The sequence below is a fragment of the Drosophila busckii genome, chromosome 2R, assembly GCF_011750605.1.
Source record: "Drosophila busckii strain San Diego stock center, stock number 13000-0081.31 chromosome 2R, ASM1175060v1, whole genome shotgun sequence".
In the NCBI taxonomy this organism is placed as follows: Eukaryota; Metazoa; Arthropoda; class Insecta; order Diptera; family Drosophilidae; genus Drosophila; species Drosophila busckii.
The window spans coordinates 1,490,581-1,502,614 of record NC_046605.1 but is presented as its reverse complement, the minus strand read 5'-3'; the positions used below and the strand labels follow the sequence as shown (position 1 = coordinate 1,502,614).

At 44.2% G+C, this 12,034-nt stretch overlaps 5 protein-coding genes across 6 annotated transcripts in view; 1 reads left to right on the top strand and 4 right to left on the bottom strand.

The window, feature by feature from the left end:
- Nucleotides 1-522, bottom strand: part of LOC108596896 (protein unzipped) — a 33,156-nt gene extending 32,634 nt beyond the window's left edge. The window contains exon 1 of one of the 2 annotated variants that reach the window (XM_017983085.1): nucleotides 467-522. The gene's annotated coding sequence lies outside the window, so the exon portion shown is untranslated. The remainder of the gene's footprint in view (nucleotides 1-466) is intronic. The other variant, XM_017983086.1, reaches the window with a different exon arrangement.
- A 200-nt stretch (nucleotides 523-722) lies between these two features.
- On the bottom strand, nucleotides 723-2,420 carry LOC108595534 (N-acetylglucosaminyl-phosphatidylinositol biosynthetic protein). The gene is made up of 3 exons (XM_017980789.1): nucleotides 2,222-2,420; nucleotides 1,911-2,156; nucleotides 723-1,854 (listed from the first exon to the last, which is right to left on the bottom strand). Exons 1-3 carry the CDS (start codon nucleotides 2,321-2,323, stop codon nucleotides 787-789), a joined length of 1,416 nt encoding a protein of 471 aa, XP_017836278.1. The 5' UTR covers nucleotides 2,324-2,420; the 3' UTR covers nucleotides 723-786.
- Nucleotides 2,421-2,497: 77 nt separating this feature from the next.
- LOC108597296 lies at nucleotides 2,498-9,316 on the top strand. Its single transcript, XM_017983775.1, has 8 exons — nucleotides 2,498-3,197; nucleotides 3,261-3,585; nucleotides 3,644-4,520; nucleotides 4,577-5,048; nucleotides 6,124-7,171; nucleotides 7,229-7,362; nucleotides 7,419-7,747; nucleotides 7,801-9,316. The coding sequence occupies exons 1-8, from the start codon at nucleotides 2,583-2,585 to the stop codon at nucleotides 9,167-9,169; spliced, it is 5,169 nt and encodes a 1,722-aa protein (XP_017839264.1). The 5' UTR covers nucleotides 2,498-2,582; the 3' UTR covers nucleotides 9,170-9,316.
- On the bottom strand, nucleotides 5,060-5,649 carry LOC108597298 (ubiquitin-fold modifier 1). Its single transcript, XM_017983776.1, has 2 exons — nucleotides 5,586-5,649; nucleotides 5,060-5,495 (listed from the first exon to the last, which is right to left on the bottom strand). The coding sequence occupies exon 2, from the start codon at nucleotides 5,378-5,380 to the stop codon at nucleotides 5,123-5,125; it is 258 nt and encodes an 85-aa protein (XP_017839265.1). The 5' UTR covers nucleotides 5,381-5,495; nucleotides 5,586-5,649; the 3' UTR covers nucleotides 5,060-5,122.
- Nucleotides 9,317-9,650: 334 nt separating the features above from the next.
- On the bottom strand, nucleotides 9,651-11,201 carry LOC108594979 (probable G-protein coupled receptor B0563.6). Its single transcript, XM_017980112.1, has 3 exons — nucleotides 10,597-11,201; nucleotides 10,375-10,543; nucleotides 9,651-10,321 (listed from the first exon to the last, which is right to left on the bottom strand). The coding sequence occupies exons 1-3, from the start codon at nucleotides 11,199-11,201 to the stop codon at nucleotides 9,701-9,703; spliced, it is 1,395 nt and encodes a 464-aa protein (XP_017835601.1). The 3' UTR covers nucleotides 9,651-9,700.
- Nucleotides 11,202-12,034: the final 833 nt, after the last annotated feature.

Below are 12,034 nucleotides of genomic sequence, written 5' to 3'. Positions count from 1 at the left end.
CATATTTCAAGGCCTCGCGGCCTGGATAAACTACAAGTGCAATGCAAAAAGCACATAAAAGCGCAGTCCGTTCTAATTTCAATAAGAGCACAAACACACACACACACGTACACAAGTCCTCTCTCAAGCACACACACACACAATTGCTGTGAAAGCATGCGAATGACGTCATTGGCCAATAAGGAAGCTGTAGGCCTTGCCTATTAAATTTGAAACAAACGGCATGCGTCTTCTAAGAATTTTACGTTTTTTAACCAACTCACACTCTCGCACTCACTCTTACTGAATTATAATTCTTATAAAAACCGTCGCAGTCGGCTTTAAAAACCGTCGGGCGCCAATCAAATATTTACCGCGAAAAACGTTCCACGCGTTCAACAGTTCGTTTATACTTATTATATTTTTAAATTGAAATTATTAAATTTCACTTAGTGCCGATTTGCTGAATGTCGTTACTATACTCAACTCTTTACTTTATTTTATATCAGGCGCCACACACAAAACTCGAAGCAACCGCGCGCACGTCTTCACTCGTCAAGTATTATTTTACTATACGATATTTTTTCGAAACTACGTCGTTTAACATCGTTGTTATCAGCTATCGTTGTCGCTTTTGAGTCGAACTCGAGCATGTTGCATCGATAATCATATCGAATAATTTCGCTTTTTCATACTTCTAAGGCGCGTCTTTTAAAATAAAATTTTTTTTGCTTATTTAAATATATTTTAGTTTTAATCGTTTAGTACATTTAACTAATTGACAAAAATGTCTGGCAGTCTGCAAGTCTACATAAATACTTTGGAAGATTGCTTATGATCGCGCGCTGATTTTGGTGTCAACTCAAAGGCAGCTTCAACGCGATTTCGTGGTCGCCAGTACTCCAGCAGCAACAGCATAAAATGGGCAACCACAAAGAAGACTAGGAACCATGAGCCACACTGATTAACCGCATAGATGAGCTCGCTGAGAGTAAAGGCACTTTCCTTAATCACACGCTCATAGACCTTGACGGTGCGACGAGCCACATCCTCCCAGTTGTAAAGCGTTTCCACCAGCTCATTGCAGCGATAAGGACAGAGCACTGCCTCATCTGCATGCTTGGGAGGTTCTGGAACAGCTGATGGCAACACATTGCCCTTTTTGCGTCGCCGTCGCTTGGAGCGAGCAGTCTCGGCGCAACTGGATTCATGGCGGCGATGTCTCTCTATAGCCACCAGTATGGCATTGTATATTGCATCAACATCCGGTTCCACCAGCAGTATAAGGCTATTGGGCAGCACTTCAGGTATGCCGCCAACGCATGTAGAAACGACTTGCAGGCCACACGAGGCAGCCTCCACTATGGCCATGCAGTAGGCTTCAGTTAGCGAGGTATTCACAAAGATGTGGCCACGCACCAACACATCTCGCACCATGGCATGCTCCACTGCACCCACAATCTCTACGCGCTCCTGCATATTACACTTCTCACGTATCTCCTCCAGCAGATCACGTTTAGGTCCATCGCCTACAATAATAAAGTTGATGTTGGGTGTGTTTTTAAAGCGCGGTATAACTCCCGCCAGCAGATCAATGCCCTTGCGGTAGACTAAGCGTGAGGCGACAACTATATTAATGATGCCTTCCTGTGGACGCTGACTGGGATCCGGCGTAAATAGAGCAGTGTCTACTGCATTCGGTATAACCGAAACACGATGCTTGGCAACGCGCGCACGCAACACTGTGTTCTCTTTGCCTATGTGAGAAACACATATGGCATGGTTAACCATGCTTAGATTAATCTCCAGCAGCTTGTTGGTTAGCGCCGCCGACAGATCTGCAAAGCCGAACAGACTGTGATCCGTAAAGACAGTCTGCAGAGGATTATAAAGTATTAACATATGCTTGAATTGCTTTTGCAGCCACTCACCTTTAATCCCAAGAGCGCACCCACCATTAGGGCTTCATGAGCTAAGGCACTAAATGCTGAATGCCCATGTACTACCTGCACTTGCTCGCGCAACAGCACAGCTCGTAACATGGGCACATTGCATACAGCGGTAGGCAAAATGCATTGATTATAACAGACTTTGATAGGAAGATAATAAACCTTTAACATATTCGTCACATAGCGCACGCCAGTGCAGTCTCCATAGGCATGTGTCAGCACGACCACCTAGAAAAGATAACAGTGATTAGCTTAAGATACGTAGCATTTATTGGATTGCCGGTTGTACTTACTTTGTGCCCCAGCGCCAGCAACATCTGTGATAAATTGTAGACATGCTCCTCAACGCCACCAATGCTGGGATAGAAAAAGTCCGACACCATGCAGATCCGCATATTTTACAGCTTACTTCCGCGCATGCAGTTGACATTACATTACACTATAAACAATTGCAATTGTTATTATTGGCAGTAGCAGGCTGTTTGGTTGTCATTGTTGGATGACAGTTGATTAATTAGTCAGTGTTGTAATGTGCTCACATTTTCGATTACTATTTCTTGTGGCGGCATTTTATGTACACACGGTCGAGTATTTGTTTTGATTCGGGGAATCTCGTGAAATTTCATTAAATTGCTATCTAAATGCATCAGCAACATGCCAAACAGCTCGAAAAAGTCGGACACAAGCGTTTTGAAGACGCCCAGTAGAGCGACGCCAGTGAACAGCAGCAATGGCAGCGTATGTTCAACACCTACATCGACGGTTCGCAGACAAGCGCGCAAAAAGCGTAAAAATGCAAATGATTCAGGGGGACAGGGGGCGAAGCGCAGACGCAGCATGGACGCGCAGCTGGGCGAGTGCAACATGGATGATGTCCTAGAGATTGATCGTCGTCTGCGCAAGGTGGCCAAAGATAATTCTATAAGTAAAGAGGATATGAAAAAAGTTGTGGGTCGAGTGGTGCGCAATGATCATGTCCTGGCGCTGGTTACGCTCAAGGCAGAGGATGAGCTGGCACGTGAGAAACGCGAGCGCGAGGAAGAACAGGAAGAGAAGCAGGAACAACGTGGTGCTATTATTATTACTGAAACACCTTCGGTGGCCAAGTTGACGCGTGCTAAGGCGCGAGAATTGAATTGTACGCCGGGTATAACTCTGCCGCCGCTCAACAATACGCCGGTAGACAATGAAGTGCAGGTGCTTATAAACCAGGAGCTGCACTCTGATGAAGATGACGAGGAGTATGCTTTTAAAGAGGAAGATTTTCACGTAAATTTAACGCAAGTTTAAGTTTTTCTGTTTTATTTTCACACTCCCCATTTTGCTTTGCAGTCTGACGATGATCAAAATACAACCGCCTCTGACTTTGATTCTAATCCTTGCACGCCTCAAACGCCGATGACTGCCAATGAAGAGTCGCCGATAAAGCTAAGTGAAGACGGTTGCTTCAAAGTTCCACTGGACAAGCGCTGCGCGACCGACGACCCACGCATAGCGACGCGCACACGATCTAAGCTGTGCCTGCAACAGACTACCATAGAGGATCTGCAGTCTGAGTTTGTGCCACCCGACGTGGAGGGCGACATGCTAGAGTACGACATGACAGCCAATGATGCGGACTGGATGCAGTTTCTCAATGACTTTTCAAAGCCGCTAAGTAAATATATTAATTTACTACTAAAATCAATTAATTAATTAACCAAACGTTTCTATAGACAACAGTTTTATTGGCGATGATGATGATCCCATTAATGATCCGGAGTATGTGGCAGCTGATATGGTGCCTGTGGATAAGGAGGAGTTGCGTGATGTCAACATATCCAAGAAGGAGCTAACCGATTTGGTCTCGGAACTCTTTGCAGGCCTGCTGCAGGAAGGTGTCTCACTAGATTCCATAGAATTGGAAACACCGGATAAATTTTTTAACACAAGCGAGACGGCGCCTGTTAATCCCATTGATCAAGTAACGCGCCAAATAGATTTTGACGCACAACCCAATATAAATATGACTGCGGATGAGTCCTTGATGACGGAAGTAGAGGTGAAAATATTTGAACCCCACGTCATGTCCACGCCCAGCATAATGACAGAGCAATTCGATACTTCCCAATCCTTGGTGCAGCCGCTGAATTACAGCCATGAGCAAACAACACAGATTCTAGAGCCCTTTGACACCAACTTTACCTGCAAATATTTATCCATACGCAAGCTTTACTACTCCGAGTATGAGCAGCAGTTTGAACAACTGCGTCATGTGCCTCCAGCGCCCTTGCCTAAATTCAGCAATCAAATGGGCTTCACTACAGCACAACATGATCTACTGCAGCAACAGCTACGATTGCATACACAGCTGCTTGCCCAAACCTTTGTGCAGACCTATTCGCATCCCTTGCTCTACGGCATGGCAGAGAAACCCAAAGAAATGCTGCTGGAGTTGCAGCAGCGTGCGCAAAAGGATGTTAGCTACAATTGTTGGAATCTGAAGCCAGCAGTTGAGCTCATAACCAACTGGGAGCAGGAATTAAGCAGCGATGAATATGAGGCGGACAACAAAAAGATGATGCAGTTTATCAACAAAGAAACGGAACTAACGTGAGTAGTTGCAGTGCATTATAAGAAGCCATACTAATCCTTATTGCTGCTTCTAGCGATGGAAACACACGTCAAGTGGCACGTCTGCCGCCACGCATTATGAACCTCATGCTGGACAGTCGTGTCTTCATGTATCCACAGTATTTGCCACGCATGGCGTTTCAGCCTAGAACACCCTACTTTACTGCCTATGCGCCTTCGGAGTATCAGCTCATAGCCATGGGCTTGGAAAAGCATCTAACTGCCATAAGACTCAGCAAAAAGCCACTGCGCAAAAAGGTAGATCCTTTACGCGTAGCCTGCAATCGCATGGCCAAGGATCTGCTGCACGGCAAGCTGAGTAGACGTCTTTTTAGCAAAGTGCAGGAGCTGCGCGAGAGTCCGCAATATAATCCAGTCAAGTATTATTTCGACCATCAGCGCGCCCCGCCCATAAACCAAATACTACTGGGCTTTGAGCAGGGGATTGTGTGCACCCCCAGAGAGCAATATGAGCTGCTGCCCAGCGCCTGGAAATATTATATAGAGGTGAGTGCATTTACAATCTCAGTGTCTATTTATGTATATAAAAAATTGCATATAAAGTAAGCCTAGCGTTGAGGTTAGTGATGACCCACACGGTCTCTGGGTATAAGTCTCAGCTCAGAGCCATGCTTGAGGAACACATTGCCTGCCGTTTGTTGTGGACTAATGCCAATGCCGTCGTCTGTAATAATGGCGGTTGTCTCAGCAGGCACTTTGAACTCCTCCGAAGCAAACTTTAGCACAGCGGTAAAGGGTGTTCCCTCTGGCACACTCAATACCTTGAAAGGCAGCTTTGGATCCGACGTGAGGGTAATCTTAAATGTCACTTTGCTCATGGTAATTGTATTTTGTTGACTGTCGACGTGGTCAGTTTTTTTTTCTATTAATGAACAGCTGCTCTTCTGCGGTTTCTTGTTGTATAATTTCCAGTGAATGAATTTGCCGAAATACCTGTATAAATATATAGTTTATATTTTATGTATTAAGCATCCAGCAGGAAACATTTAGTTAAAAACAAAAAAATTTCTATTTTGCTCTTACTTGCTCAACAACGATAGCGATAACTTCTAAGACTTATCGCTTGGTCCGCATGCTGTAGTCGCAAAGCAAAGCGTTTTGCAGCACTGTCAACAGCTGTTTGTTGAACTTTTGGCGCGATAAAAATTAAAAGTAGTTTTACACTAAATAAAAATATTAAGCTTACAAATTCTCAAGATAAAAAATAATATTTGGCTTTTGATATTATAAGCTAAAATTATAAAAAGGTACAGCTATGTTGCTTATGCCCTAATATTAAGGTATGCTTGCAGTTGTACCCCTGTTAGATTTGTTTTCTTTATTAAATATTTATATGTGTTTTTATGGCTGACTGTGTTAATTTAAACCACACATAGAAAATTACGGCAAAAAATTAAAAAATCTAATTTAAAATTAAATCTTGTGCGAAATTCTTATCGATGTATCGATAAAACATCAACAAAGCGAATGTTTACAAAACACGAATTTGAAGGCTGAAAAAGAAATGCTAATTGCAGTGAGAACAACAAGCGTAACATAAACATTTGTAATCTCTCTGCAGAAAAACTGGACCAACGATAAGCGTGCGCGTCGCAGTAAGAAACAATTGGAAGCCTCAGCACAGGCGAAAACGTCCTACTTGGAATTTGTGCGCGAAGCTGTTGGCGAGGATTTGTTGCTGCCCGACAGTCTAGGTGAGGCTGCAGCACCCTATGGCAGTGCCACAGACTCTCAGGATACATACACAAATGCAGCAGGGACAGCAAAGAAGGATACGGTCAAGCAACAGAAGAAGAAGACACAACGTCGCAAAACAGTCAATAAATCAACATCGCTGACCATTAATGTAAACTACGTCTTTAGTGGCGATATTTCGGGGACCAAGCTAGGCACTGGGGTTACTGTGCCGCTGCAGGACGAGCCTTTTGGCGAGGTAGTGGCAAACATCAATCGCACGCTCAACAGAAGCAGCGAGTGTAGTTTATTAGCACTGCCAGCACCGCTGCCGCCACTGGCTGATGATGCACCGTCGCCTATTAATCTAAGCTTTGATCCTGTATCACAAACAGTGCAGCTCGCAGAGCTGCCAGCTTCTGTTGAGCAGAAGCAATCGAAACCACATGCTAAACGGCATTCACCCATTGGCAGCGCCAAACGTGCGCGTTTTAGTATATTCAAGCGTCAGTTCACACCCAGACGTCAGCAGAGCAGCTCAGTTGCCGATCTGTCGCATCGCAGTCGCTATCACTTGTTGCGTCAACGTCTACGGCAGAAACTGCAGCGACGCTGTCAAACGCTGCTTAGCGCCTACGCCAGCTACCTGCAACAGCAACAACAGCGTTACGCCCACTTGCCTGAAGTACAGTATTACTACAGACGCTTTATAGCGCTTGATCTATACACACAGCTGCTGTGCGAGCTGAGAATGTTTTGCGAGCAGCAGCAGCCACAACAGCAACAGGAGAGCAGCAATGTGCCTACGGAGCAACCACAACAGAAGCGTCAACGTAGCGAAGATGCAGCTCGCAATCGTGCCAACAGGCAGGAGGAAATGCTGCGGCATATGTTGCTGCCAGACGCAGCAGAGGAACGCAATCGCAAGGATGCCAGTAAGCAGTGCATGAGCTAAATAACAAGTATGCCCTATTTATATATTTACTTTACAGCATTTGCGCTTAACTTCTATGATAAAGTGGAGGAGGCCTTGCTTGATGCTAATCGCCTAGAGGATTGTCAAAAGTTTAATCAACTGCTGAAGAACTTTGATCCCAAGCATGACAAAGTGTCGGATTTATATTTAGTAAGCAGCCTACTTTAAACGCTAATGCATTATAAATTAACTTTATGTACTTATAGAATGTAGAAAAACTGTTGCTGCCTGAGCATCCTGAGCTGGCAGAGGTTTTTCTCAACTTTCTGCTACCTGCTGAGGCTTCTGAGCTGGGCAAATATTTTGAGTACTTCATGATAACGAATGCCAGCAATTTCATCAACAAGTTGAATATATATTTTTGCAAGCAACCTGCGCAAATACGCAAGATCTATGCATGTCTTAATGAGTTGGCCGAGCTGCCCAGCGTTAGCATGAAGAAAGTGGAGGCTAGAATCTTGCCGCTGCTCAAAGGCAATCAGTTTCTGAGCGACTGGTTTGTGCAGCAATTTCCACAAGCTAAGCCGCCCAAGCGGTGAGTAAAGAATAATTAACTTGTACTTATATTAATAACAATTATATTTGCAGCATCTTACCTGCAGCAGAGACAATTAATCTGCATGAGGTGCTCAACAATACGAGCGGCGAATTTGCAGAAACTTTGCATGATTTGCCAGCTGAAGCTGCTACAGAGCCTAAACCAGCGGGCTGTCATCTTAAATATCTGAATGGACGCATATTCTATGGCTCCAAAATAATGCTGCCTGCTAAGTTATCCTTTCGAGCAGCCAGCATTTATAATGAGCAGTTGCCAGAGCCGCTCGATGATAATTTGCGATGCGTGCATGGAGTGCGCACGCAAGGCGAGAAGCTTATGAATGCTGCTGCAGCTGCGGATAGCGATGATGCTGCTGAGCGCAGCGAGGAAGATGATCCAAGTCGCGCTCTAATTATAGACACGACCACAGCGGATGAGGAAAACAGCAGCTCCTCCATAGACATGTGCGATGATGTGACGCTGCGTGCGCATGCTATGCGCTTGAACGCCAGCTACTATAGCAATAGCTTCAATGGTTTAGCCAGCAGCACACCCACTGTATCCCATAACGCACAGCATCATCCGCATGCCAAGAAAACGTCCATTAACTTTGGAGAAGTGTCGCCTCGCAAGCAGTCCACAGCGCTGAATAGTTCACCACAGCTGGGACTAAGTCCGCTGCCAGGTTTGAACATGTCGCCGCCACAGGATAAACGTAAATCACCAAGCAAAAAGTTACGCTCGCCTGTTAACCAAGCACAGGCGCGTCCACGTTACAATATGCAGCCCATGGTGGTTATACATGAGCCGCCAGTGCGTGCGCCCAGCGCTAGTTCGCCAGCAATTGAATGTGCCAAGCGCTTGCGCACGCTAATTGATCAGCCGGACAACAGTCCGCCAGAGGAGCTGGACAACAAAGCAACCATACGCATTATAGCGCGTGCCAAGCAGCTGTCCAAACAAGCAGCGCCGTCTGAAATCTGCTTGGACTTAACATCTGAGGACGTAAGTCTGTCGCAGCAAAGCTTTCCCGCCATCAAAATGGACAGCGAGCCGTCTGAGGATGAAGTGGAGCTGGTGCAAGCGACTGCTGGCAGTAAAACTCCACAGCATGTTATAACCACACAATATGACAGTGATGAGGATTGCAAGCTGGATGTGGTGGCCACGCTGGCCAACAATGCGCCACTTACAGATGCAACAGCAACAACATCAGCGGCAGCCAATGCAGCCAGCGATGGCAAAGCCTGGACACGCGATGAGGACAAAGTAATACTTATTGAAATGAAAATGGGTGCACGCGATCGTGAGCATCTGATCAAGCGCATGGGCGCCAAGCTCAAGAATCGCAATGAGGATGAGCTGCGTGCACGCCACAAGTTTCTCATGGATTTTCTCTCGAAGCTGCAAGGCAAATAGTTTAAGAAGTTTATATTGAAAACTGATTCAAGTTAACTGAACAAATGAATTTTATGCTTGAATTGTATTTTAGTTTTTAGTTTCAATTACCTTAATTAATGTAGTGCCCTAAGCTTAGTACACTTTTGTTGCAAGTTTTGATTAATGCTGAACAAATACATTTATACTGTGTGTATATATTGAAAAATAAACAAAAATCGTTTTTCTAAGCAACACGACTGAACTGTTGGGGGTTAGCATGTTGAATGAATAAGCTGAGTGGGGTAAGTAGATAGGTCAGCTCACAGCTTAGAGAACAAACTGCGCTCAGCTTATTCGCTCTTAGCTTCTAATGAGATGAGCATCCAGTTTATTTTAACTAGCAGCATCTCTGCTGCACATCAATACAGAAAATAGAAAATGCTAGTGGCAGCAATAAAGTGCTCTGATTAACTATTCTCAAGATATGCTTACTTACTACCAATTTTTGTTAGACACGATGTGATAGCAATATAATTAGTAAATATATACAATTTGCTTGTAATTGGCAACTTAGTTGACTATAACATAGGAACTGAAATGGGAATCATCGCTGGCTGACTCCAACTGCTGCTTGCAAGCGCTCGCTTTGGTATGAAACACTTGCGACTTGCAGTCAAAGGTATCCTCCACACAGGCATAGGTGCCAGCTGTGTCCTTGCAGTGCACATCATTCGCACAGCCAGAGTCGCTGCTCCAGTTCTCGCAGCCGCAATCGGGCGCCTCATCAGCTGGCGGCTGTGGCAGCGCCACGCTGCTTACCACACGCTCTTCCGCGTTGGGCTGTTGCTGATGCTTGGTCCAGCGCCAGCAGCGCTGGCAGCCACGTTTCATGGCTGGTATGCAGCAGCAGTTGAACCAGGCGTCCGATATGCTGCGCAGGCAATGAAAGAACTCGGGCATAAAGCAGGGATTGATCACAGCGTAGACAACAATGTTCATGCTCAGCTGCAAAGCATTAAGCGTTATAAAAATAACTTCAAGACGCTCCATAAGCTCTGCATTCATTTTATTGGTATCGCCCCCAAACAGCAAGTTGAGCGAGCTCTTACGCGAAGTCATGTGCGCCGGCAGCTCGCCCACCATATAAAGCGTAATGACAATAACAATGCTTATGGTTAACTTCATTTGATGCTGCGTAACAGTAAATTAGTAACATTCCAGCTTTGCTTGCAGAGTAGACTTACCTGATAGCGTTTTTGTGTGGTGCCATTGTTGCAGCTTTGCTGGCATATCTTGCTCTGCTTGGTCCAGCGGCGAAAGGCAATAATTATGGCTGTATTGCCTATAACCAAAAATATGGCGGGCAGCAGCGCCAGCAGCGCAAAGGAAAACCAATTGTGTATTTCATAATATCTGCCAATAAATATTGTAGAGTAAACTTGAACAGCAAATGCCTGCCAACTTACTTGGAGTAGTAAAACTCAGTGACATGGCAGCTGGCTGTGCTTAGATCCACAACAAATATAAAAAAGTAAGGCAAATTCACTATGATGGACACCAGTATAACCACGCAGATCATTAGACGCGCCACTTTGCGGCGACAGAATCTGGGCGCACCACTGCCTGCTGCCTTAAAGTGCGACAAGTATATAAAACGATCCAGACTCACACATGCGAGTATCAAATTGGCAGCGCCTGTGCTTATGCCAAACAGCGGCGTTTGCCACTGATAATCGTAGGCTATCCAGGCGGGTTTGTGATAAAAATAGCTGCGCGATAATGACGTCAATATGATCAGCAAACATGAGACGCAGTCCAGCCAAGAGAGCGCAGCGAGATAAGTAAAAGCCGATGGCGTCATTTTGGGACGCATAAAGACAACGGCGTTAATCAAATTAGTGCACAGACCAAAGGATGCCAGCGTGGGCACAGCCAGGCCATAGACCACCAGTATGGACACTGTGGGCGTAGTGCGCAGAAACATGCACTCGCTGCTGGAGTTGTGGCTGCTAAAACCGAAACCGCTGCTTGCATTGCTAGTCGCTAAGCCAAGCAAAAAACGCGCGTTCATGACTGACAGGGACTAACGGAATGACTGAGTGACTGATTGGGGCCGGCTGGAAATGGAAAATGTTTATCTAATTGTGTTTGCCAATTCGCGTCAGATAAGATTATCTAATGGTAATGTTAATTTGTACGCAATCAATGATAGCGCAGCGTATTTACTCAAACTAGTGGAACAATTTGGGGTAGCAAGGAATGTGGCTTACTCTTGCTTGCAAATTATGTTGCATACGCCAAGGCGCAGTTAGTACACTTTTTACTTGTGCGCACATTTTAGTTTCAACAGTGTTTTATATTTTAAATTTCTGCATTTTTTATAGCTCAACATTAATTCGTTGCACTAACGCTATCATTTAATTTATGCGCGTCATTTTAGTTCGTCAGCATTGATTAGTCGCAGTTTTAATCTAAACTCCATGCCCTTGATATTTTGAAGTATTTTTATTGAGTTTTGAATTTTATGTTTAATATGCTTATTGTTAAACATCGAGATTTCATTTTGATATATATTGTTTGTATATATATGCTATATATGTAAATTGTAATATATATGTTGTTTATAGTTAGAATTTGTACTAAATTAATGCTTTATAAAAAAACACATGTATAATTTATGAGTTTTGCTTTTTTTAAAAATTAATTACAATGTTGTTTGTAAAATTGTTGACTATAAATTAAAAAAGTATTTATGCAATTAAGTCTAATAATAAATATATATCATATATGTTTAGATAAATAGTAAAATTAATTATCTAATGCATAAATATTTGCAATATTTAAACAGACTTGGAAATTTTTTACTCTGTGTATGCTTCTTGTTAAAGTAATGCTCTTAAGTTC

What these genes read in the sequence shown, in the direction of transcription:
- LOC108595534 (XM_017980789.1), bottom strand. Translation starts at nt 2,323, where the DNA reads ATGCGGATCTGCATGGTGTCGGACTTTTTCTATCCCAGCATTGGTGGC. An exon ending in TGCTGGCGCTGGGGCACAAA is followed by an intron (nt 2,157 to 2,221) that starts GTAAGTACAACC and finishes TATCTTTTCTAG; the next exon opens with GTGGTCGTGCTGACACATGC. An exon ending in GTGCGCTCTTGGGATTAAAG is followed by an intron (nt 1,855 to 1,910) that starts GTGAGTGGCTGC and finishes AATCCTCTGCAG; the next exon opens with ACTGTCTTTACGGATCACAG.
- LOC108597296 (XM_017983775.1), top strand. Translation starts at nt 2,583, where the DNA reads ATGCCAAACAGCTCGAAAAAGTCGGACACAAGCGTTTTGAAGACGCCC. An exon ending in CCTGGAAATATTATATAGAG is followed by an intron (nt 5,049 to 6,123) that starts GTGAGTGCATTT and finishes ATCTCTCTGCAG; the next exon opens with AAAAACTGGACCAACGATAA. An exon ending in AAGTGTCGGATTTATATTTA is followed by an intron (nt 7,363 to 7,418) that starts GTAAGCAGCCTA and finishes ATGTACTTATAG; the next exon opens with AATGTAGAAAAACTGTTGCT.
- LOC108597298 (XM_017983776.1), bottom strand. Translation starts at nt 5,380, where the DNA reads ATGAGCAAAGTGACATTTAAGATTACCCTCACGTCGGATCCAAAGCTG.
- LOC108594979 (XM_017980112.1), bottom strand. Translation starts at nt 11,201, where the DNA reads ATGAACGCGCGTTTTTTGCTTGGCTTAGCGACTAGCAATGCAAGCAGC. An exon ending in ACTGAGTTTTACTACTCCAA is followed by an intron (nt 10,544 to 10,596) that starts GTAAGTTGGCAG and finishes ATTTATTGGCAG; the next exon opens with ATATTATGAAATACACAATT. An exon ending in CCACACAAAAACGCTATCAG is followed by an intron (nt 10,322 to 10,374) that starts GTAAGTCTACTC and finishes ACTGTTACGCAG; the next exon opens with CATCAAATGAAGTTAACCAT.